The 23,620-nt window shown below is 36.9% G+C and overlaps 3 protein-coding genes, 1 non-coding gene and 1 pseudogene across 4 annotated transcripts; 1 reads left to right on the top strand and 4 right to left on the bottom strand.

Annotated features, from left to right (window-relative positions):
- Nucleotides 1-3: 3 nt before the first annotated feature.
- Nucleotides 4-76, bottom strand: TRNAK-CUU. The gene has a single exon. It is a non-coding gene; the product is annotated as a tRNA-Lys (tRNA).
- A 468-nt stretch (nucleotides 77-544) lies between these two features.
- LOC121986243 (mitochondrial pyruvate carrier 1-like) lies at nucleotides 545-4,388 on the bottom strand. The gene is made up of 5 exons (XM_042540106.1): nucleotides 4,226-4,388; nucleotides 2,103-2,216; nucleotides 1,369-1,423; nucleotides 1,140-1,275; nucleotides 545-848 (listed from the first exon to the last, which is right to left on the bottom strand). The coding sequence occupies exons 2-5, from the start codon at nucleotides 2,193-2,195 to the stop codon at nucleotides 812-814; spliced, it is 321 nt and encodes a 106-aa protein (XP_042396040.1). The 5' UTR covers nucleotides 2,196-2,216; nucleotides 4,226-4,388; the 3' UTR covers nucleotides 545-811.
- A 1,490-nt stretch (nucleotides 4,389-5,878) lies between these two features.
- Nucleotides 5,879-7,519, top strand: LOC121986241. The gene is made up of 5 exons (XM_042540104.1): nucleotides 5,879-6,069; nucleotides 6,193-6,266; nucleotides 6,537-6,648; nucleotides 6,780-7,094; nucleotides 7,236-7,519. Exons 1-5 carry the CDS (start codon nucleotides 5,959-5,961, stop codon nucleotides 7,401-7,403), a joined length of 780 nt encoding a protein of 259 aa, XP_042396038.1. The 5' UTR covers nucleotides 5,879-5,958; the 3' UTR covers nucleotides 7,404-7,519.
- Nucleotides 7,473-14,921, bottom strand: LOC121986240 (cyclin-dependent kinase C-2). Its single transcript, XM_042540102.1, has 13 exons — nucleotides 14,780-14,921; nucleotides 14,551-14,684; nucleotides 10,418-10,499; nucleotides 10,220-10,310; nucleotides 10,083-10,112; nucleotides 9,872-9,981; nucleotides 9,703-9,775; nucleotides 9,501-9,621; nucleotides 9,256-9,373; nucleotides 8,567-8,706; nucleotides 8,413-8,470; nucleotides 8,236-8,306; nucleotides 7,473-8,163 (listed from the first exon to the last, which is right to left on the bottom strand). Exons 2-13 carry the CDS (start codon nucleotides 14,658-14,660, stop codon nucleotides 7,608-7,610), a joined length of 1,560 nt encoding a protein of 519 aa, XP_042396036.1. The 5' UTR covers nucleotides 14,661-14,684; nucleotides 14,780-14,921; the 3' UTR covers nucleotides 7,473-7,607.
- Nucleotides 14,922-16,635: 1,714 nt separating this feature from the next.
- Nucleotides 16,636-19,745, bottom strand: LOC121986239 (annotated as a pseudogene).
- Nucleotides 19,746-23,620: the final 3,875 nt, after the last annotated feature.

The raw sequence follows: 23,620 nt of genomic DNA, 5'->3' as shown, positions 1-23,620 counted from the left end.
AATCGCCCACCGTGGGGCTCGAACCCACGACCACAAGGTTAAGAGCCTTGCGCTCTACCAACTGAGCTAGACGGGCTTGTTGTAATGTTTTGTTGATTTCTAAAAACACAGTAGTTTTAGGTTAATAAATATTTAAAATTCCGCATTTTTTATTAAAATAATATGAAGACAATTAATTAATCTATAACTTGTTAATTTGTTTGCACCACGCACATGTTAATTTATAAACAAATTAATTTTTTATAAATTATTAAAACTTATTATACTTTAAATTTGAAGGAATGGAGTATCGGAAAAGGAGAAATGCGAAAAGGAGATTGCTCAAGGGTTTTCAACCTTGGTGATGGAAAAAGCAGTGTAATATATTAGAAGAAACAGTAAAATCCTTCAACGTAATTCAAGATAGAAGATCTTAGCGGAAGCTCTTTTGGTGTGCAAGGAAAAAGATTGATACAAGATGAGTAATATAGGGGAGAAGAGTGATGGACGTGTGGCTTTAGATACAACTATAGAGAGAAAGGATGGAAGACTTAAGATATACATATAATATGCAAAATACTAGATACTTTCTGAAATGGATAGGAATGCCATGGGCCTTCTGAATACAATGAACAATCAATTTGAGTAGCAGCAGTAAAGGGAAAATATGGAGTTGCTCTTGATTGCCAAATAGATTATCTTCACCCTCATCATAGACAATGAATGATCACACCAGAGCATTCAGTACAATTTTCATGCTTACACTATTATTTTTTCTTATAAATCAGGGGGGAAAACTTGCAAAGAATCATCACATGGAAAAGCCTATTGCTCATTTCTGTGCTTCCGGCTCTTTCTTCTCCAGGTATCTGCAAAGGAGGGGAAAAATAGTTTTAACTCATCGTTTACAAGTCCTAACCGTATTTTTGGAAGTATTTCGTCGAACCTCTCTGTTTGATTGTAATGACCTACAAGACTCTTTATGGGCTAAAACGTATCAGCTACAACAGACCAAACATCAAACAGTATTGATACAATTTTTTAATTACCACTCCATATTAGCTCATTAGTCGTATGCCTCGTCTTCCCAATCAAATAGATTTGTTTTAATTCTATAACGTGTAAAAGAGAATCATAGAAAGCGAGGAAAGTATCCTTACCCTTGAGCTCCTGCCCAACGAGATAACTGATAAAGCTGAACAGATTCATTTGAAGCATGACATGCGAGAAGCAAGTAGTTACGCGGTTGTACCATCCATGCAAACCTCATGAACAATCCTGAATAGACGCACATAGCTGCAGAAAAAGATTCCTCAATATTTTAGGGCATTCTATGCTACTGACAAATAGGCATGTAATTGTTTCTAGTACAGTAATTATGCTACGAACCTGCAGTCATATTCCCAGATATCATCTCAGGCGGCTTCTGAGTGTCAACCAAACCCTGAAATAATAGTGTGTATGTTACAAGAGACCTGGAACCTTAAACCTTAAAGAAAATAAATGAGGTTTTATGTTGGAAAGTTGTCAATGAGAAAGAATTTTTTCAACATTTTAAACTAGTTCAAATCAACTGCTAAAGATTCAGTTTTAAGTGCATATTAGAAATAGATCCACCATACAAGACAGACTATGAAATCAAGTCTTGAAGATTTAATCCATAAATTATTTAACAAGAAAAGAAAAACCTTTTGTCGTTCACATAATGACCTCTAAGATGCTATAACTAGTATAGACTTTTCTACAGTTAGCATAAGTAGACCAATTTTATTGATAAACAATAAAAAAAAGTATTTGAATATTTTGGTCGATGCTTGAAACACTAGCTATTTGCGATATTACCTATCTAGGAATAATAAACCAATTACTTCATATGCTTTGATTATAAGCGGAATGAAAAATGAGAAAGGAATGATTGGATTCATGCAAGGGAGGGAAAGAAAAGAAAATGGTAAAGAATACTACAGCATATGAAATGCAAAATATTAAATCTTATGAATAGCTGAGGCCAAGAAAATATCATGGAGCAGAATTTGCAAATTTATCAACAGGTTGGCATGGTTATTGTCCATCATACTCCATATGAGAGAGAACAAAATTAAACAGCAATCAAGGACACTTACAGCAATAACAAAGCCCCAGTTGGCAATTGGACCCCAAAAATGAGTTGTTTTTGGTCCCATGGGGCTATTCAAAAATGCTCTGAAGGCCGACATTGCAAGGGCCAATCTTTCTACCTGAATTTTTATAATTTAAACATGACAAGGGAAAATCAGAATCTAGAAAGGTCAAAGAATAAATGCTAGAAAAAGTAACTAACTTCACATGAAAATGGAATGAAATAGCCATTCAATGAACAAAATCAATCATTTAGCCTAAACCTGAGACTAAAAGTTCAATTGAGAGAAAAATCAACAATAAGAAGTTCCAATTCTATTTGGGATTAGCAATAGAGATAAATAAAGATACTTTGTAAAATATTAAAACACGTTGTTTAATATTCAATGTCAAACTCAGCATTCGAACAAAATTAAAGTTCAAAACAGAATTTATCTTCCACTAGATATAAGGCTTATTGCTACACATTTTATTGTGATATGATATCAAGAAAAGGATCCTATTAAGTGCTTCAAATTTAAATTGACAACAAATCGAGATTAAAACACTAAAAAGGGTAACTGATAAAGACATTACTTTATACATCCAATACCACATGTATGAATAATAACTTGGCATTGAAGCTATACCATGAAAAAGATTCCCTTTGTTGCCCTGTTTACCTTGTAAAAAAAATCAGCAAACAGACTCTAAATCCGTCTGTGGACCATTTTTAGGGTATTTTTTTTGTTTGCTTGAAATTGGATGGAACAAGTTTCCATCCTTTCTCCTGAAAACTTCAACAGTGAATGCCTACTCCAAAAGCAAAATTCGCACCTTATCATCTAAAAAGATAAAACTCTGGCAAAATGCGGTCGCTGTGAACTCACGACTAGGACACAAACTCACGGCCTTGAACTCATGAACTTATGGTCAGGCCATGGATTTTTCTATAAATCGCTAGCGGAGGCCACAAGCTCACGGCCAAGTCGTTAATCACTTGCAGTGACGGATCGGCATGGTTACAAATCAGGCCAAGTCACCACGAGTGATGGTGTGACCTTATTTTTATATATATAATTTTCCTTTCTCTTTCCTTTCCACTAAGAATTGTTTTCCACTAGTGATTCCTTTCCCTCCTAAATCCAAGCTTTAGGGTAAAACAAAACATAAGTGCTCAAAAACACTGACTAAGTAACTGATACATACATACTTTATACAATATATTAGAATCTAATATCACATGTATGACCAACAATTTAGCATTTACAATTCATCCATGCATGCATCAGAAGTTCTGATAATGATAAGCCAAAATCTTAAATGCTTTTGCATAAATGTTCAGTTGATGAATGTCGATTGAGGACATGGCATGACAGTATATGGGAAAATAAAGTCCTCTAAACAAGATTGAATCATAGAACATGTGGAAGGGGGGAGGGACAAAGAAAACCTGTTTTCATTTCCCGATCTTCAAAATCAAAGAGTTACTCATGGAATCCGGTAAACAGCGGTGTATTTTGGTTGTGTCAAAGCAAAGGTTGGACATTAAATAAAGCCACAATCATTATTCTTCCTCAGCTTGAGGTGTGTTTTTGAGTCATGAAGCAATTATTTAGCTACAAGGAATATTTAGGCCTCTTTCAAGCATTCCCTAAATCATCAAGTTCGTTTTTGTGGCATACAGATACATACTTGACTTCCAAACCCCAGCTTGGCTAGCCTAGTAAACATAAAGGGATCGAAATAATCACGGACACCGCTTGTAAGAAGGAACTTACTGAGAGAATCCATATTCCCTGCTTCACCTAACCATGCAACAATCTCTTGCGAAAATTTGCTTGTTTGCCATCTCCCACACCCGATTTTGCATGATTGAGTTATAAGATCTAACTTTTAACAAATATCTAATCATGACAATGACCAGAGATGTTAAAAAAAGCAAACTTTTATTTGAGGAAAAAATGATCATGAAGAAACCTAAGCAACAATAAGGCTTACAAGATGGACTCATATTCATTAAAAAAATCTCAAATTTTGATCCAGAAATTGCATCTAAGACTTCTGTAACTCAATCGCAACAGAAACCCCTAAATTACAGAGACGAATGCGTCGAGAAAGCTAGGCAAGTAGCGAAGAAAGACCTGACCTAGTAAAATCCGGCTAGGGATAGAGAGAAGGTAGCTGGAGCAGGCGACGGTTGGACGTAGACGATCAGGGAGCTGCCGGCAGGCCGCTCGTCTCGTGGGACCGAAGGAATTGAGATCGGCGATGGGAGAGACCGAGCCCGACTTTGATCCTTGACCACTATAACAAAACACGTGCTTTACATGTGCGCTAAGATGGTCGACCCGCTTTGGGACGGATAACTTATTATTTTCCTAATCATAAATAAAATTTTACATATAGTGCTCATTAATAAATTATTTTATTTTTACTAGTCAAATATAATAAATATTAATTTACCTAATTACTCCTAATATTTTTAGTTATAAAAATTTAAAAATAAATATAATTCTCCTTAAATTTAAGACATTAAATTAAAATTTAATATATTTTCTATCAAATTGAGCAGACTCTTTTTTCACCCATACTAGATTTTCTTTAAATAATGCTAAATTTAGGAAAATTATATTAAGTAAGAAAAAAGTCATGCTCAATTTTATAAAAAATATACTCGATTCTAGTTTAAAGTATTGAATTTAACAGAAATTATACCCATTTTAGACTTTTGTACTTAAAAAAATATGAGGAGTAATTTTGATAGAAAATATACTCGATTCTAATTTAAAGTGTTGAATTTAAGAGTAATTATATTTATTTTTAGATTTTTTTTTTGTATCTAAAAAAATCTGAAAGATAATTAGAAAGTCGTACTCAATTTAATAGAAAATATACTCGATTCTAATTTAAAGTGTTGAATTTAACAGAAATTATATCTATTTTTAAATTTTTTATATCTAAAAAAACATGAGTGACAATTTTAATAGAAAATATACTCAATTCTAATTTAAAGTGTTGAATTTAAGAGAAATTATATTCATTTTTAGACTTTTTATACTTTAGATGTAAGAGTGGAAATAAAGTTTTTTATAATGAGAATTGCATGTAAAATATGATTAAGGATTTTTCTCCCATTTATCCTTTTTTTTTTTTTATCAAATTTAAATTTTCACAAAAAAAAAACAAAAGAAATTTTAAATTGGGAAAAATAGAGTCAAAATATTAAAATAACTTTAAATTATTTCAGAGGTTTAATTATTCGACACCCGATTCACAGGTGGGCTCCATCAGACGAGTGTCAAAGAGCAATCCATCAATTACGGAGTATAAATACTTAAATAAGACAGAATTAAGGTTGAAATGCAACGAAGTCATAATTAATTCGCTTGCGAACAAAATGGACCCACCCGCAATTGACATTCGACCCGATCAAGAAATGGACCCCGATAGTTTTATATTCTGTATTAACTATTGAATACACATTTCAGCTTATTCTGAGCTACGTGATCACCAACGCGTGCCGTTCAAATACAAAGTTCCGAAGGCTGCTGTTACACAGTCGAGATCACGTGATGGCGTTCCCTCTCCTACTCCTTCCGCCATGGACCGTGCGATACAAATCGAACGGCCAGTTTCTACTCCGTTCTAATTGGGCAACTGTTGCGGTTCCCGTCCCACAGCGGTCAGTTTCGATTTCACATCATAACGTTTTTTTAAAAATTTAATAATTGACTTTAAATTTAAACTAGAAACGTCGCCTATATAAATCTTCTGCTCCGCCGTTGCTGTACCACTCTCCTCTCCTCTCCTCTCCTCTCGTTCGACTCCGCTGCCGCACAAAAGAGAGAGTGAGAGGCTAAGAGTAGAACGTCGATCGGAATGGATCGGAATCTTCCGGTGAGGACGTCGCACAGCTGCATGGCGGATCTCCTCGCGTGGCCAAACGAGCCGGCGGAGGAGCGATCGCCGACCCCCTCCTCCCGCCTCAAGGTAGTTATCACCTTTTTTTTTCCATTTTGATTAGATTTTTGAATTCTTTATTGAGATTTTTGGGGTTCTACGATTCGCTTGCTGAATTAGATTTCTTTTCTCCATTTTCCTCCCTCCCTGAAGCCGGCAGATAGGATCAGCCCGGCCATGTTCGGCGCGCCGATGACCAAGGAGGAGGCCGAGATAGTGAACAAGAGGTGAGATTGCTATCCATCGGTATCCTGAGCATCAAGTTTGGGTTTTTTTTTACAGCAAAAAAAAATCAAGTGGAATAAGTCATTAAGTCTGCTTTAATTGTTGCTTGTCTTAATTTGTGACTTCATATTTTGAACGGTTTCTAGTGCATTTAGTTCATATAATCGAAGTTCTGCCCAATCAATGAGATCGATAGGTTTTGTTCATGAATAGAATTTGAATATTTTTCATTGCACAATCAAGTTATGGCATTCTACCTTTCTTGCTCTTAGGAGGTCCTGCTCAGCTCTGAAACTGCAAGATATGAATGGCAATGGTATTTTTGCCATTGATGACGACGAACATAATGCATCAAACCAGAAGACTAGCATTCGAATTTTTCAGGTAGCACCTCTTGTTTCATGTACTTGAAATTTCAGTTTAGTTTACCATTCCTGCTGAAACAAAAAAGAACACGAGACAGAATTTTCATACCATTAAATTAGCTAACCGTTTTCTTTCTGAGTTGACCTTAGAAATCTATGGGTGCGATCAGCCAAATATTGCTTGGCACAGAAGGGATAGAAACTCCGAGAAAACCTACATCTTTTGCTGAGTTAGCAAAGCAGCGCGAGCTGAGAGGAACGATAGAGTCTGAGCTGGAACAACTTCAAGTGAAGAAACAACTCTCTGAGGCAAAGTGCAAAGAACTCAGTGGGAGTGGCATCTTCGCCCTTCCTCCTGAGATTCCACAAAGGCATTTAGCTGCACAGGACCAGGAACTAAGGAACAATTTGGATTTCGAGTCATCGCAACTGCAGACGAAACCGGCATCAGTGAATTCACACCTTGTAAGTGAAGCAGACCACGGCTGTGTTTGTTCTTGATTTGAAGTGGTTCGATACTTGCAATATTCAAAGTTCTACATACTTGCAATATTCAAAGTTGTACATACTGCTTTTGTGCTTTCTGCCAATCCGTTGCTGATCCAGGTGGATGCGGAAACAATCACCAAGAAAGCGAAGAAAATCTGCAACCAAAAGTTTAAAGATCTGATGGGGAATGATACATTCAGGGGGGGTGCTGTATCCATGCCTGCTGAGAAACAACTGAGCTTGTCAAATGTAGAGAATCATAGTAGTACAATGGCCTGGGTTTAGTATATTGGTTTATACTAAACCAATATAATAAAAACTCTATTTGTGCTAGAATGTGTTTCAGCACTACTCTTGATAAAATTTATTGAAATTGAATAATACATATGATTCCACAATCATGATTCTGCTGGCATATTTGATGCGTCTAATTTCTCATACTCAAAGTGAAGATAACAAGAAAAACTTTCATCAATTGCACACATTCAACTACTGCTGCCACCCACCATATTGTTGTTGGTTGCGGTTCCCACTCATGTTGGAACCTCTACCTCCCCCTGAGGCATTGTAGGGACCGCCTTGGGGGTAATTAGGAGCGCCGACCCCGTAACTGCTACTGCTTCCGCCACGCGGACCAGCAGGTCCAGGTACACCACTCCCAGTGTAAGGCGGTGGTCCGCGGCCTTGCTGGGGATACGGGCCATTATTGTACCCGCCACCGCCTCCTTGACCACCTCGATTGGGGTTGTAGCCGCCACTTGGGTTGCCGCCCTGTGGATATCTGTTAGGACCGCCGGAGGGGCCTCGTGGCTTGCCGTAATGGTGGCTGGGACCGGGTGGCATTGGTGGTGGGGCATTGTGAATGGGCTGGTTCGGACCAGGCCGGATCTGTGGGTGTGGTTGCCCAGTCTGTTGGATGGGAGGTAAGCGACTGTGTGGCTGTGGATGCTGTAGTTTCTGTCGTTTTGCAGTTTCCTCCTGCTGCCTCTGCTGCTGGCGCTTCTTCTTGGTTTGAAATTCATGCGAGGATTCGTACTTCGGCAAACTGTATCATCAAAATGATAAATGAATTTCGCATGATAGCATATAATAAGGACCAAACCAAATGACTAGCAACCTTTTGGGGTCACATGGTAGAGGGTCTGTCCAAAAATATTCTGCGTCAAGTGCGTCCTTAGCAGAAATCCTCTGCATAACAAAACAGAGATCACCAAACTACCGATAGACAAAACCAAAACCAAAAAGGTTACAATCATTGTCCAAGAATATAAACAGAGTAGAACAGACGTGTTACCTGGGATGGATCGAGGGTTAACATCCTTTCAAGCAACTCCAAGGCATGACGATCAAAACTGTGGAATTGAAAGGCTTTATCCAAATCAAGCAATCAAACCTCACCAAAAGTAGAACATCTAAAAAGTTACAAGTTGTAGTGAAGTACAACTTACTGTTTGAAAGCATCCCTCACCCGCCTCTTTATTGGGCGCGAAGGCTTGAAATTGTTGTACCAAGGCATCTTGGAAACACCAGGCCAGATGACTTCGTCAGGAGTTCCACAAAGTTCAAATATCTTAGAGAGTTGCTCTGGCTGCAGTGAAATAGTCCATTAGTTATATTTCATTTTTTGCAACATGAAAAAAATACTTACCAGAAGAGAGTATAAAAAATAATCGAATAGAAATGAATCAGCTAAAAAAAATCATTTATAAATGTTAAGTTTTTCACATCATTTGCTACAACTTCGCAGTTGAGTTGTTTAACTTGTTGCCAAAGGATATGACCACACCCATAGTCTTTCCATCAATCTAGTGTATGCATTTGAACAAGGGAAATCAAGAAATATTACACACTTTCGAGCACATACACCAACTAATGATGAATAAATGCTTTCTTATATCTCTCAACACTAATTTACAATTTTATTCATCATATGGCAAGCATTTGAAAGTATTTGCATAAAAAGAATAAAATTTGATTTGAGAACATTAAAAACCCTAGAACCCTTTAGTAAATATGTTTATCAGACTACCAGCATTTTATAGTGAGGGCTAGCTGAAACCAAATGTTAAGTTACAAAAGAGAAAAAAAAAAAAAAACAGCCCAAATATCATACATGGTTAAGTCAGGCAAATTATACCTCATTCTTTCCAGGTAAGATTGGTTTTCCATGAAGAAGTTCAGCAAATATACAGCCAACAGACCACATATCAACAGCAGGGCCATACTTGGTAGCCCCGAGAAGCAACTCCGGAGGTCTGCCATAAAGAGAGATGATTTAAACCATATTAACAAAGAAAGATGAAGCCTATTTTCAATGGAAAACACAGGAGAGTGATACACATGGAAGCTGGCAATGTCTAAGTGCAAACCTATAGATCTTACCTGTACCATAATGTGATGACACGGTTTGTAAGATTGCCATTATGGTCACTAGAGAATGATCGTGCAAGACCAAAATCAGCAAGTTTTAAATTGCCTTCATTATCAATTAAAAGATTGGAACCTGGCCCAGAACACATAACATATTATAAGAATTCAAAAAAAAGGGGCACAGTTCTATGGGAAATTTACTATTTTAAAGTACCTTTAATATCGCGGTGGAGTACTTGATTGATATGGCAATAATGGAGACCTGTGAGCAGCTGACGCATATAACACTTGAATGACAAAAAAACAATTCAACAATTAGTATACAGTTTTAAGTACTAAGAAACATTAGTTGTGCTACTTAAAGTAAATATTTAACTTTTCACCTTTATTTGAGGTACTGTAAATCGCATTCCAGGTCGATCTGCCAGGCCAGTCAAATCATGGTCCATATATTCAAAAACCATATAGATGCTTCCTTTGTACTTGTTACCATCTGCAGTATACTCATATCATAAGAGACTAGAACTGGCATATACAAAAGTATACTGAAGCTGCAACTAACCACAGGCATCCCTGTATGGGAGTCAAGTTTACCTTGTTTTCCCTGCTCATCCTTCTCAGGACCTAAGAAAATTTCCCAAAATTTTCATATTAAAATTGTCCAGACAAATTATCTCAAACAGGAAAAAAAAAAACAAAAGAAAGAATTAGAATAAATATATCACTCCAACCTGGAGAGGTCACAATCTCTTTCAGTTGGATTACATTTTGATGGTGAAGTTTCTTCAGAATCTTTATTTCTCGTATGGCAGTAATGGGGAACTGAAATATCAAAGGGCTGGATTAACTATTGAAATATATATCCAGGATAGAAAAGATTATATATTGACTCAAGGAATCCCTCAAAAGAATAATCCACTAATGTGTACCCCTTCTCTTTCATTGTCCATTCTAATTTTCTTCAGAGCAACAATCTCCCCAGTTCTCATCTCTCGTGCCATGTATACTTGCCTGCAAATTTATAGCAGCGCAACAAACTTTTATTTTCAAAACCAACTGAAACAATCATGAAAACATAAATCTACAACACAAGGCAAACAAAAAACATATTTTAATTTCAACCAAAATACAATTGGGACGACTCAAATTATTTATCTCAGTAAAGATTAAATTGTATAACAAGCATCAAGACTCAGAGGCGTATTGTAAGTAGGGGCTTGGCTGGGCTCAAGCCCAGCCAAGACCCATAAGTTGCTTTATATATATAGGTATATATATATTTATACAATCCATCTACTAAAAGTCTATTGCAATTCCCTTCTCCCAAAGCAAATCGGCCACTACTAAAACCCTATTGCAATTCTTTATTCTTTTCTCCCAAAGCAAATCAACAGAACGATAAAAAAAGCAAGAACGACAGAAAGCGAGAAGAGTAGAAAGGGGTAAAAAAATTTCAATCGTTCACTAATCTTCTTCTTTTCCTCCTCCCTCCTCCTCCATCATTGAGCTTTGCCTCTGCAACAGCGCTTGCTCCTACCGAACAGCCAGAGGATCTGCGAAGGTGACACGCCGACACACCTCCTCTTCTAAAACTCCACCGTGCGGCTGTTGTGTTGTTGTCTGTTGGTGCTCTCTGCCTCGACCTTAATTTCCCCAATGCCCTTGATCCTCTTCTCCTGCCCATCTTCAGCCTTAAGTTGTGCGACCGTGAGTTGATTCATCTGATCATCTCCACTCATCTTTGCAGCCTACAACTCTACACTAATTTTATTGGAGTCATTCGGTGAGTCAATTCTTTGAATGCACTCATTTACTTATTTTTATTATTAACTATGGTATTTGATAATTAATATTCCATATTTTAGTTGTGAATTTGTGATTAAAATTTACATTGCTTTTTTACAATTTGCATTTGTAAGATTTGAAACTTTAATTTGTTCTAGTAGTAAACATTGCTTCATAAATCAAAATCATAATTTAGAATTTATAAATGCATCTTTTATTAAATTCTTTTGAGTTTTTTTATCATTAATATTATGTTTATACGTGAAATAAATGATGAGTTAGGAATTGTCTATTTATAAGTGAATCAAAATGTCAAAAAGAAGTATCACGGATTATTTCATTCAAAAAAACAGTGAGTAATTATCAAAAAATTCAAATATTGCAAATAATCCTCCTCGGTCAAGTTCAAGATCAACGTTAGAAACCAAAAAACTCAAACTTGACAATGAAGTTGCTCTTGATCCGTTAGAAGGAACTAATACATATTATGAGCGAGACCCTGAGCAACGAATTGCAATTTGGGAATATCCATGTGATAAACAAGATGAGGTTTGGAGAGAATATGTTGGTATGGGACCGTATCAACCCATTAATGAATATGCACTTGTTGATTTTAAGCATCAAAAGCGCAGTTTCCAGTCTTCTTGGTTCGTAAAGTTTCCATGGCTCGAGTTTCTTTAAAGTAAAGGAAAGTGCATTTTGTTTTCCATGTTATCTTTTTGATATTCCTTCATCACATCATACAAAATTTACAATTGAAGGATTCCAGAATTGGAAAAGAGTGAATTGCAAAACATGTCCATTGAAAAGACATGAAGGGGATTGCAATTCACTACATAGTACTGCTATGCAAAAATGGAAGGGTTTGAAAAATGTAACTCAACATATTGATAGAAGGATGAATATACAATCCGAAAATATTATAAAGCAAAACAGATTGCTTCTAAAGACATCAATTAGAGTTGTGAGGTGGCTAGCATTGCAAGAGTGTGCATTTAGAGGACATGATAAAACGGTCGATTCTCATAACCGTGAAAATTTTATTGAATTGGTCAAATTTCAAGGAGAATTGTGCAAAGAAATTGATGACATTATATTAGATAAAGCTGCTAAAAATGCCAAGTATATATCACCGTTAATTCAACAGGAGATACTAAAAATTATTGATCTTGTGTGAATTAAAATCCGTGATGAAGTGGGGAAAGCTAAATTTTGTATTCTTGTTGATGAAGCAGTTGATGAATATCAAAGATCACAAATGGCTATTGTTTTGCGGTACCTAGATTGTGATGGGTTTGTTAGAGAGAGATTTTTTGAAGTTGTTAGTGTTGATGACACTAATTCTTTGACTTTGAAAACACATATATGTAACATCTTGACACAACATAAGCTTTTGATTGAAAATATACGAGGTCAAGGATATGATGATGCTAGAATATGCGGAGAGAATGGAATGGATTACAAGCACTATTTCTCAAAGATTGTTCGTTTGCATATTATATTCATTGTTTTGCTCATCGACTACAACTTACTTTAGTTGCAGCAGCTAAAGAGGTATCAGATGTATGGCTATTTTTTTCCAAATTGAGTTTAATTGTCAATTTTGTTGGTTCTTCTTCAAAGCGACATTCGTAATTGAAATCAATTCGAGGAGATGAAATCATTGATTTGATACAATTTCGAGAACTTGGGATTGGTACCGGAGTCAATCAAGCTAGTACTTTGCAACGACCCGCATCTATTCATTGGAGTTCACATTACACTTTTGTTATTCGAGTTATTGAATTATTTGGTTCAATTTGTACACTTCTAGAAGATCTCATGGGAGGGAAGTTGACCTTTGGTAAAGTGATGATGACATTTGATTTTGTGTTTATGTTATTGTTGATGCATAGAGTTTTAGAAACATCTGATATGTTGTGCCAAGCATTGCAACGGAAAAATCAAGACATTTTGAATACAATGAGTTTAGTCGCTACTACAAAATTGCTTTTCCAGAAAATGCGAGATAATGAATGGGATGATTTTCTGTGGAGTGTGAATAATTTTTGTGATACTCATGATATTGAAGTGCCTGATTTGACTGATCGTTATATTGAAGGTACTAAGTGTTCTTGTCAGTAGAAAAATCAGTTACAGTTGAGGAATTCTATCATTTTCATGTATTTAATGTTGTGATTGACAAACAATTGATGGAGTTGAATACAAGATCTACAAGATTTACTGAGGAATCAATAGAGCTTCTTACTCTATGTGAAGCCTTGAATCCAAGTGATGGTTTCAAATCATTCTCTAAAAGTGCAATTTATTCTTTAATTGAGAAATTTTATCCTAGTGATTTTTCCAAAGATGACATGAAACATTTGAAGACTCAATTGGATCATTACAAGCTCGATGTATTTGAGGACCCGAGGTTTAAAGATGTCAATTCTCTTCCTAAATTATGTCGACTGCTGGTTGAAACAAAGAAGTCAAGGATTTATTTCGTTATTAATAGGTTGATTCGTCTAGTTTTAACTCTTCCGGTTTCAACGGCTACAACAGAACGAGCATTTTATGGGATGAAACTTCTCAAGACACCAATTCGCAACAAAATGGAGTAAGAATATTTGAACAATGCAATGGTCTTGTATATTGAGAAAGAGATAGCTCATGAAATTGATATAGAGTGCATAATTGATAGGTTTGATCTCTTGAAAAATAGAAGGTTGCAACTAGAATAGTATTTTATTGAAGTTACATCTCTTTCGGTAAAAATTGTACTTTTTTGTTTATGCATATTATATCATTATTAACGCTTGAAGTTTTGGCAAACATTTATCTAGATTTGATAATTTTATAGAGAAACGTGTGGTTTGCACTTAAATTTTTATATTATGTTGAAAATGATATAGTGATTTCTAGTTTAAGATTTAATTTTCCAGCCCCTCCTATTTCAAAATCCTACCTACGCCCCTTCATCAAGATGTGCAAAGTTGGTACTGTCCATGGGTGATGAACTACAAGGAAGCAAATTCAACAGCACCAAGGAAAAAAAACTACTTTTATGTAAATATTTAACAAATCACTCAAGGAAACACTTCGTGTAGCTAGGATTCTCAAACTCAACAAATTAGAAGCATGTTTAGGAGCAGAAAATCGTACACGCAAAAAAATAATAAATAAAGTAACAAATTTCTAAAAGAATTCATAAAGAAAAATAATAAAATCGCCTTTTCGAGTCTACAATTACAAAGAAAGGATGAAGGTGAGGACTTTGCAGCCACTCGAAACTCACCCGTACGTTCCTTCACCGATCTGCTCCAACTTCTCGAAGCAGTCGACGCTGCGAGAACCCCATGAGGGGGACTCACCCAGATTCAACTGTCCAGGAGCGGCCCCAGCCATTCGAAGACGCCAGAGCCTGAAAACCTACAAGGCAAAGAGAGGATCAGCTCTTCTTCCCAAAAAAAAATCGAAACGAGACGTCGTAAATCGAAAAGCATCAAGCATCGGGAGGAACCAACCTTAGGGTTTTGGAGCAGAGCCGAACGAGGAAGAAGGGAATCGCAGCGCAAGCGAAGCCGATGGTAGTGTGGGCTGAAATAAAAACGAACCCAAATCTGACACTATTTAATCCTTCGGATAAAGTATCAATTTCCAAATTTCTAACTGTTCTGTTTGGTTAACGAAATCAATCTTTGTCGGTTTTTTTTTTATATCTTAGTATTTTATAATGCTTTAAATTGGAAAAAAAAAAACCAAAGCTGACAAAAATTTAATTATAGAATAACATAGGAAAACGATAATAATTATTTTCAAAAAATAATTTTCCAAAATAAATGTACAATATGCTTAATTTTGTATATTCAAGTAAAAATATGGACCAAATAATTATTAAATTTAATTTTTATTTAAAGAATATGGTAAAAAAAGAATGAACAAAACTGAGTTTTAATATGAGAGCCCAAAGACTTTAAATATAAAGTCGATGACATGTAAATGATAGAATTAAACAATTATCAATCGTTAATTAATTGAATATTTATTTATACGGAGAATAAATTTTTTTCTACTTACTGCAAGCTTATATATTATGTTTACATTTCATTTTGAAATTTCAATTGGTGCAAGAATGTTTTACATCTTAAAACAATCCAAAACATCTCCAATCAATTTTAATAAAAAGTTGACGAGCTTCAAATTCTTCAATGACATAAAATCTTGTTTAGAAATAATAAATAAAATTTAAAAAATTAAAGATTGCATCAGGAATCAAGATGATTTTTTTTATTGGATTAAAATTTATAATTGCTTTAAGGTTCTAGGATCAATCTCTTGACACTTCATGTTGCATCTCAATGAATGCCTCAGTATTGATGTAGCATTCTAGCGAACAAGCATAAAAAAGATGAAACATATAAGATATAAATACAAAAATAGTTTTTTTTAAAATAAGATTTAAGCTGATACAATATTTTCTGAAAGCCAAGCACTACCAATTCTTATTTTCTATAAGCTCGTGCAATCTCATTATCTCAATGTCACTCATAAAGTAACATACTAAAACTCTATATTTTGAGAAAAAGCAAATTTAAATATTTAATTAGAAATAAAAAAAAAAACATAAAAAGGGTCAGGTAACAAAGGAGTGGCTCGAGAATTATCAACCAGCATCAACATCAGCTCACCCAAAGCCTATATATTGATTCTGCCCTAACAAATTAGCACTTCACAGCTACAATCAATCTCCGCTTGTAATTAAGAAAACCGTATGTAAAAAATTAGCAATCAAATGGTATGACCATAAGATAATGACCAAAAAAAACTCAGTGATTATTCTAACATCATCAGATGGTATAAGAAGATTCATACCCAAACCCCTACAAGTAATTGATGCAGCCATTCACTAAATCATGAAAATCAACCGCGCTCATCCCGCAACCCGGGCAAGGATTCTACTGCATCACATCCATGTGTAAATGGAAATCTTACTCTCTCAACAACATAATTAGTTGCTAAATGAAACCATAGGACTACATTTAGTGCCATAAGATACGGTCGTATAATGACTTTAGATCATCTAAAGTTGACATATTCTTACCAACTCAGAGACCATCGATGCATTCTACTGTAAGTTTCAGTGCATACTGCAACCTTGTCTCTATGCTACGTTGTTTTGACAGAAGACTTGTCCCAGGATCATCAAACGACCACCATGCAACCACCAAAAAGGCCGGTTGAACAGCATCATCAACAATCACCACATCAACAGCATCATATCATCAATTTACTATCAAGTTCAAAAATCATCAGCAAAGGAAACATGCTTCTGATATCATCTTGTCACAAGCCACATCAGCACGTTTCACGAACAGATAACTAGAAAATACACAACGGAGTCCATTATGAGTCGTGATGACAACGAGTGAACAGGTTCAAAAGAAGAAAATAAAAAAGAGGAAGAAAACAGAGAATCAAGTTGCACAAGAACATAAAACAGTCCAGAATTGAAGCTGCAAGTCCCAGAACCAGTTTAACACCGCTAACTACATTTTTAAACTAAGGGAATCTGATAAAGATACGACAGGTAACCTTAATAGAAGTCCAGTGGACTCAGAGTAAGACGATATCCATGATAAGCATTCTTCAAGGTCTACGCGGCACATCAATTCTGTGAGACAAAAATAAAGATCGGAAGTGTAGTTGCAAAAAAAGAGGGAGAGTGAGTAAAAAACGAGCTAAAAAGTACGAAATACTAAGCACCTCATTTGAGCTGCGAGGTGATGGACTCCGGGAATCTGCACGGCGGCCTGCAGGTGAAACACTTTTTGAAGGGGGAGATGTTGCATCACGTTTCCCTTTCTCAGGGCTAGAAGGAGGGCTGCGACGGGGTGATGGACTCCTTTCAGGGCTACGACTTTGCTTCCTTGGGGAAGCACTGTCAAAGGGAAAAAATGTTAAATTTTGCACTGACACATTATTAACAAAAAGACACCTTCAAAATGCCACCTATCAGAAGAGACACTCCTGCTCCGCCGACCATCTCTACCACGGCCTCTGTAATAATCAGGACTTACACTGCGACTTCGGCTTCGGCGGCGGTAATCTTTCTCATTGTCATTATTCCTATCACTCTCATACCTACCTTTGCTTCGACTGCGACTGCGGCTGCGGCTGCGGCTGCGCCTCCTATACTCTCTATCTCGGTGACTGTCTCTATATCTAGTAAAGAAATAAATTGCATTGATCAAAGTGGGGAAAGCTAAAAAGATCATAAACCATCCAGAACCTGAATTACATGGTCAATTAAGGTTGCATGACTTGACAAATGCAGCTTTGTAGCTAAACAAAGTTATACGCTAAGATAATATTTACAGCTAAAACATAAAAAAGGTTAAAATTGTTCAAGTTTTCATAAATGATTAAATGAATGAAGACTAAACATGGCAATCTTAGTCAACAAATATTGGCAGATTGTTAAGGCATTGAAATTACAGAAATATGCAAGTCTTGACCAAAACAATGGTGCCTTCTTCAAGTTGCAAAAATAATTTTTTAGCCAGTGGGTTGAAAACTTTTAGTGCAATTAATAAAGACGGTCTTTGGTCTTTACCAATCTTTATGCCATTAAACATTATAAACAAGAGAATACAAAAGAAAACAGAGAAATAAGAGTCTTGAAAAGGGCAAAAGAGAATAGTACAAAATATACTGAAAAAACAACAAGTTTAGATATTTGCTCATCCCTGGTTCCTCCAGCATAATTCAAACAAAATTAATTCACTACTACAGCATCAGGCAATTTCTTAGATTTAGGTTCAAATGACATCAATCTATATGACTGAGGTAATCTTGCAATAACATGAACAGAAATTTGAAATATTCTGTATTTTTTTCAGGAGGGATAACTCTAAAAAAGATAATAGCCATTCCATATCAACTATGTGAGTTGAAGTGCTAACTAAGAGAAAACCCACAAAGGTACACAAACGTTCAAAAAAAAATTATAAAATGTCATTCTGATTGACATAAAAAATCATTACCTAGGCCGAGGGCTACGACTTCTTGACCTTCCTCTTGTCTTTGGAACTGCTTCCATAATTTTTCCTTTATGTCTAGAAAACATTAAAAAAAAAGATACATACAACTTATTAGATTTCATGTTAAACAGAAAAGAAACATCACATTGCTTAGTGTTTACATCCATAGAAGATGAGAGACACCTCTACAAATTGACGAGATGCAGTCAAAAGCGCAGCATTACACTATGAATCGTTAAGAGATTAACTAAACTTGTAAAACTCTGCACAAAACTAACAATGTGTGAGGAAGAACCTCAAACAGTCACCCGCTAACCTATTGCTAACAATGGGATAGTAGTTTAGAACATCAAAGGCTGCTTGAATTTATTAAATACTAAAAATTCTTTCAAGTATACTTTGCATTTATGGTGCAACTTGTGTTCCAAACAATCATATAAGATTTCTGATGACAGCATTAATATCCCTTGTCTTTGTCTAAGTAACTAGATGCACATCAAAATCAGATACACAATATCAGAAGTGTTGGAGTGACAGTACTCTTGTCTTTAAGATATTAAAATTTGGACCACTTATTCAGTAGATTTGTTCAAGTATTATAAAGGAGACATACAAAATAATTCTTAAATGCAAAACCTTGCAGTTATTTCTAATCTACTGAATTCAAGTCAGTGCAACAATAGCGAAACATAATCACTTCAACAAAAAATCACAAAAGAATACTAGCAGTTCCATAACTTACATACGCTCAGCATTTGGTCCATATTTTGCAAACTGAACCATAATATTCCGACCATCCACATTCCTCCCTACAATATCCAATAAAAAATAATAGTCAAATTACAGGTTACTTTCCAGAAGATCAAACATCGTCAGAAAAAAAAAATTATCAAAACCAAAAATAAAGTAGAAGAAACTTGCCATCAAGTCTATCGACAGCCTTCTGAGCCTCATCAGCATACTTATACCTCACAAAAGCAAACCCTCGTGAATCTCCAGTCCTTCGAGTCGCCAAAAGACGAACAAACAATTTAGTAAACAATTGAAACTCAAAAATCGTATCAATAACAACAATCTCTCACCTCCGGTCCCTTGGAATGAACACGTCAACGACTTTCCCGTACCGATCAAAGAGAGGAAAGAGATCATCGGCAGTGGTACCTAGCAATTCGAACAGAACGCGAGTCAAAAACTGGATTCCCATCAAAACCAGCAAGAGAGTCCGGGGAGAAAGGGAAAACACTCACGGAAGCTGATGTTGAGAACGAGGAGGGAGTAGGTGTCCTTGATGTCCGGCGGCCCTGATCTCCCGAAGTGCGACATGGGTAGCGACGAGACGATTCGGATTTCTAGGGTTTCAACTTTCAGGTAGAAGACTGGCGAACGATGCGGATGGGACACAATGGAGTATGCTTAGGATTCATATCGGATTAGGATTCGGTTGGTTGCTAAATCCGATGGAGCAGCTTGAGTCAGTTTTGGATAGATTTGATTATATTGGTTGCTAAATCTGATATTCATAAACCCGCAATTCACTACTGATCCGATTGTGGATTGCGGACAAGTTGTCAAAATTGAGAGTTTAAAATTGTCAGAACAGTTATAAAATCGTAAAATAATAAGATAACTAATTATAATTTTAAATTTTTAAACGACCAAATGCTTGTTATTACAAATCTAATATAAATATAAATTCAAATTCAAATTAAAATTTGTCCAAAGATAAATAAAGCATAAGATAACAAATTAATATAAATTATCCATAGATAAATATAAATTTAAAATTGTCCCAAAACGACATCATTTTATTCAAAATGGTCATATTTTATTAACAACATAAAATTTATAAAATCATCTCAAAAATCATGTTTTTACGAGTTTAAATGTGATTTTATAATTTTTATCCGATTTTACTTTAATACATGATTTTGTCACGATTTCACTCGATTTTCACAGATAAACTCATGATTTTATACGAATTTATGAGTCAACTCGCGAATTTGATAACATTGATTGCGGATTGATAACACTGATTGCGGATTGCTGCAATCTCTTTGAAGTCTGGGAGTATAGGCCAGAGCATATCAACGATCCAAAAGAAACTATCAGTACTCCTCTGTGTCTCTTTCTACTCCCATGTTGCGATCTACGACATTGTTGCTGGAAACGGGAAGCTACGCCGAGTAGATCACAGCCGTTGATCAACACCAAATTTTGGCGTCGTTACCGGGGATGATGAACAGTAGCAATTGTCACGGAAATGCCGAGCTTGAAGCACTGTAGCTTCTCGCGAGGCTTTTAAATCCTCCTCAGATTAAATCAGACGGTCCAGATTAACTCGGGCTTGATCAACGGCTGTGATGTCTTCAGATCTTGATCAAAAGTTTCGGATCTTCATCAATGGCTCAGATCTGCTCCTCATTAGGTCGGATAGGCCGGATCTTCAATGGATGACTCAGATCTACTTGATTTTAGATGAACGGCCCATAACGCTCCGAAGCTTGATCGTCTTGTTTAGCCCTAGATTTGAACCCGAGTGTGGTCTGATCTGATCGGGTCCATGACCCTTTTGATGCTTACAAAATAATAAATAAATATTAGCATCAAATACCATGAAAATAGGTTAATTTACAATTAGATCCAAGATCGCATGCAATTTATGAAATGTAGAATAATCATGAGTTTAAACTATGAATAGACCAATAAAAACATACATTATGAGCCAAAATAATATAGCAAAATCATGATTATCAATCGGTTACCTTCTCACCTTTTTCCAAACGAATGTTCGTTAGTTTGTTTCGGAGGATGTCTCTTCTAGCCAGTTTTGTTTCGGATGTCTCTTCGTGGAGTTCCAGGAACTTCTCCCAGAGTTCTTTGGCTGACGAGTAGCTTCCGATGCGATTGACTTCTTGAGGCGGCAACACGCTCAGCAGGTGATATTCCGTATGGTTGTTCGCTATGGAATCACTCTGCTTCTTCTTTGTCCACTGGCTCTCTTCTTTTTCTTCTCCATTCTGATTCGTCGGAGCTACAAAGCCATATTTTATAATTAACCGGATTTTAAAATCAGTTTTTAGGAATACCTCCATACGACGCTTCCAGTGTGCGAAGTCCCCCTCGAATTTTGGTGGAACAATGCTTGGTCCGGCCATCTCGTTGCTTCGATCGCCAGTTAGTCCTCCTGAAGCGCCTTGCTCTGATACCACTTGTTGGTCCCTTTGGAGGTCCGCAAGAGGGGAGGGATGAATTGCCCTACAAAAATTAAACAGCCTTTCTCGGATTTTCAACTAATTAACAAACACTTGTAATCATAAAAAAAAGAGACTAATTAAAGAAATCAGACACGGAGGGTTTACTTTGTTTGCAATCAGAGGATTGCTAATCCAAGAAAAAGACGGCACACTATCTGATGATCTCCTCTGGGCGAAGTAGCCTCGTACAGCGTTGACAGCACAAACAGAAAAGTAAAGCACAGAGAAATTGATTACAAGTTGATTTTAATAATCCGTGCAAATCAGTGCTATATTTATAGCACTGATCGAGGCGCCCTGGGGGGATAAAATTTTATCCCCCAACGTTCGGATCAAGTCAAAAATCGATCTGATCAAAATCCACTTCCGGGCGCCCAGAATGGTTCCGGGCGCCCGGACCACTTAAGTCAACCCAGTTGACTTTTTGTGGTACGGTTCCACTGCTCCGGTTCAGCTAGTCTCGGTCCGGGTCTTCTGTTCCGGCTCCGCTAGCTTGGATGATCTCGGCCATCCGAAATAGGGCTCACCCGAACCCAAGTTTCGGCCTTCTCCTCGAGCAGCCTTCCTTCCCAGTTTCTCATCCCTCGAATGTCGCGTACGTTCTTCTCGTCCGTCGGTGTACTCTTCCGCGGTCACCTCGTCCCTCGGACACACCGAGCCCGTCGGCTCTCTCCCGTGTCGTCCTTCTCGCTAGTCGCGTCTTCGGCTCGACTTCATGTGTTTCTAAGCTCCTGTACACTTAGACACAAGGGTTAGATAAAACAGGACCTAACTTAACTTGTTTGATCACATAAAAATATCTTGGGGTTCCAACAAGGTTCACCTTTGTATTTGATATGTGTATATAAGTGTATGAGTGTACAGATTTGCATGATACATATATGACTCGGCTTGATGGCTTTGGGTCCGATGAAAGATGGAACATCCGAGTGACGGTAGACAAGGCAGCAAGGACAAGGGCCGAAGGAAGCGATTTTGAGGCATACATGAAGGACGACATTGGGGTTGAGCCGCAAGCTTGAATGGATCCGAGGGACGATAGGCGATAGCCAAAGGAAGTAGGCTTGAAGGCAAGAGTTCAAAACTGCGAAGAAGAGTCAAGTGAATCGTGAGGGTTCGAGTGCGAGAGAAATGTACTCGGGAAGGGGAACCCTAGGTTTAGGGTTGTACCAGTCGATTGGCAGTCGAGCTGGAGAGAATAGAATGCTTCTGTTATCTCAACCGAAGTGGACCAGTCGACTGGTCCTAGCACTAGTTGAGTGGTATCGAGCCATTAGAGCTGTAGCGATCGAATTCTACAAAGGACAACACCAGTCGACTAGTAACGACAGTTTCAGCTTAGCTATTTTTCTAAACTCTATATAATGAAGTTTGGGGTGACAGGCCTTAGTTGGCGAAATTAGACTTGGTTAAAGTATAATTAGAGTCTCCAAGCATACGCAACAATCCGTGTGTTCTTGGTCAAGTTGTGGCGAAGTTTCTTCACCGACAAGGAGGATTGTGCTAGCCGGAGTTTCCAGGGACTAATCCACCGATGGATAGAGATCGTCCACCTTACAGACAGTCGTGGAGTAGGAGCTTTATCTCCGAACCACGTAAATAGACGTGTTAGTGGTTTGCTTTTCATTATTGTCTTTAGCTTTATATCTGCATTTGTTGGTATTTCGCTGCGCAAGCTAACATGGTAGGAAGCAATCAAATTAGGGGCATCATCTATCCAACCCCCTTCTAGCCGGTCATACAATCCCCAACAAGTGGTATCAAAGCGAGGACACTCTTCGTTAGACTAATCGCCGAGAAAGCAAAGGATGGGCGACTTGATAGCTTCGTCGAAGTATGAAGGAGGAAGCTTATGAGACATCATCGATTGGATGATGAAGATAGAGGTCTTCTTTGAAATGGATTGGGGCACCATGATAGTGGTCAAGGAGCTGTTCGAAATCCCAAGAGACAAAAAAGGGAAAAGACTTTGACCAAGATATTGGACCGAAAAGCGATGATCACGATCAAAGGCAAAAGATAAGGAATATCAATCTTAATAGATATTTTGCCTTCTAATGTGATAAGTGAT

This window comes from Zingiber officinale, chromosome 5B (assembly GCF_018446385.1).
Source record: "Zingiber officinale cultivar Zhangliang chromosome 5B, Zo_v1.1, whole genome shotgun sequence".
NCBI classification, from domain to species: domain Eukaryota; kingdom Viridiplantae; phylum Streptophyta; class Magnoliopsida; order Zingiberales; family Zingiberaceae; genus Zingiber; species Zingiber officinale.
Note: the sequence above shows the minus strand (reverse complement) of the source record. Positions and strands in the feature narration are given on the sequence as shown.

Excerpts from the sequence above, each read along its gene's own strand:
- LOC121986243 (XM_042540106.1), bottom strand. The coding sequence starts at position 2,195 with ATGTCGGCCTTCAGAGCATTTTTGAATAGCCCCATGGGACCAAAAACA. Across the intron at positions 1,424-2,102 it reads ACTGGGGCTTTGTTATTGCT|GGTTTGGTTGACACTCAGAA; the intron begins GTAAGTGTCCTT and ends CTATTATTTCAG. Across the intron at positions 1,276-1,368 it reads ATCTGGGAATATGACTGCAG|CTATGTGCGTCTATTCAGGA; the intron begins GTTCGTAGCATA and ends CTTTTTCTGCAG.
- LOC121986240 (XM_042540102.1), bottom strand. The coding sequence starts at position 14,660 with ATGGCTGGGGCCGCTCCTGGACAGTTGAATCTGGGTGAGTCCCCCTCA. Across the intron at positions 8,707-9,255 it reads TCTTACCTGGAAAGAATGAG|CCAGAGCAACTCTCTAAGAT; the intron begins GTATAATTTGCC and ends ATTTCACTGCAG. Across the intron at positions 8,307-8,412 it reads TAACCCTCGATCCATCCCAG|AGGATTTCTGCTAAGGACGC; the intron begins GTAACACGTCTG and ends TTTGTTATGCAG.
- LOC121986241 (XM_042540104.1), top strand. The coding sequence starts at position 5,959 with ATGGATCGGAATCTTCCGGTGAGGACGTCGCACAGCTGCATGGCGGAT. Across the intron at positions 6,267-6,536 it reads GCCGAGATAGTGAACAAGAG|GAGGTCCTGCTCAGCTCTGA; the intron begins GTGAGATTGCTA and ends TCTTGCTCTTAG. Across the intron at positions 6,649-6,779 it reads CTAGCATTCGAATTTTTCAG|AAATCTATGGGTGCGATCAG; the intron begins GTAGCACCTCTT and ends AGTTGACCTTAG.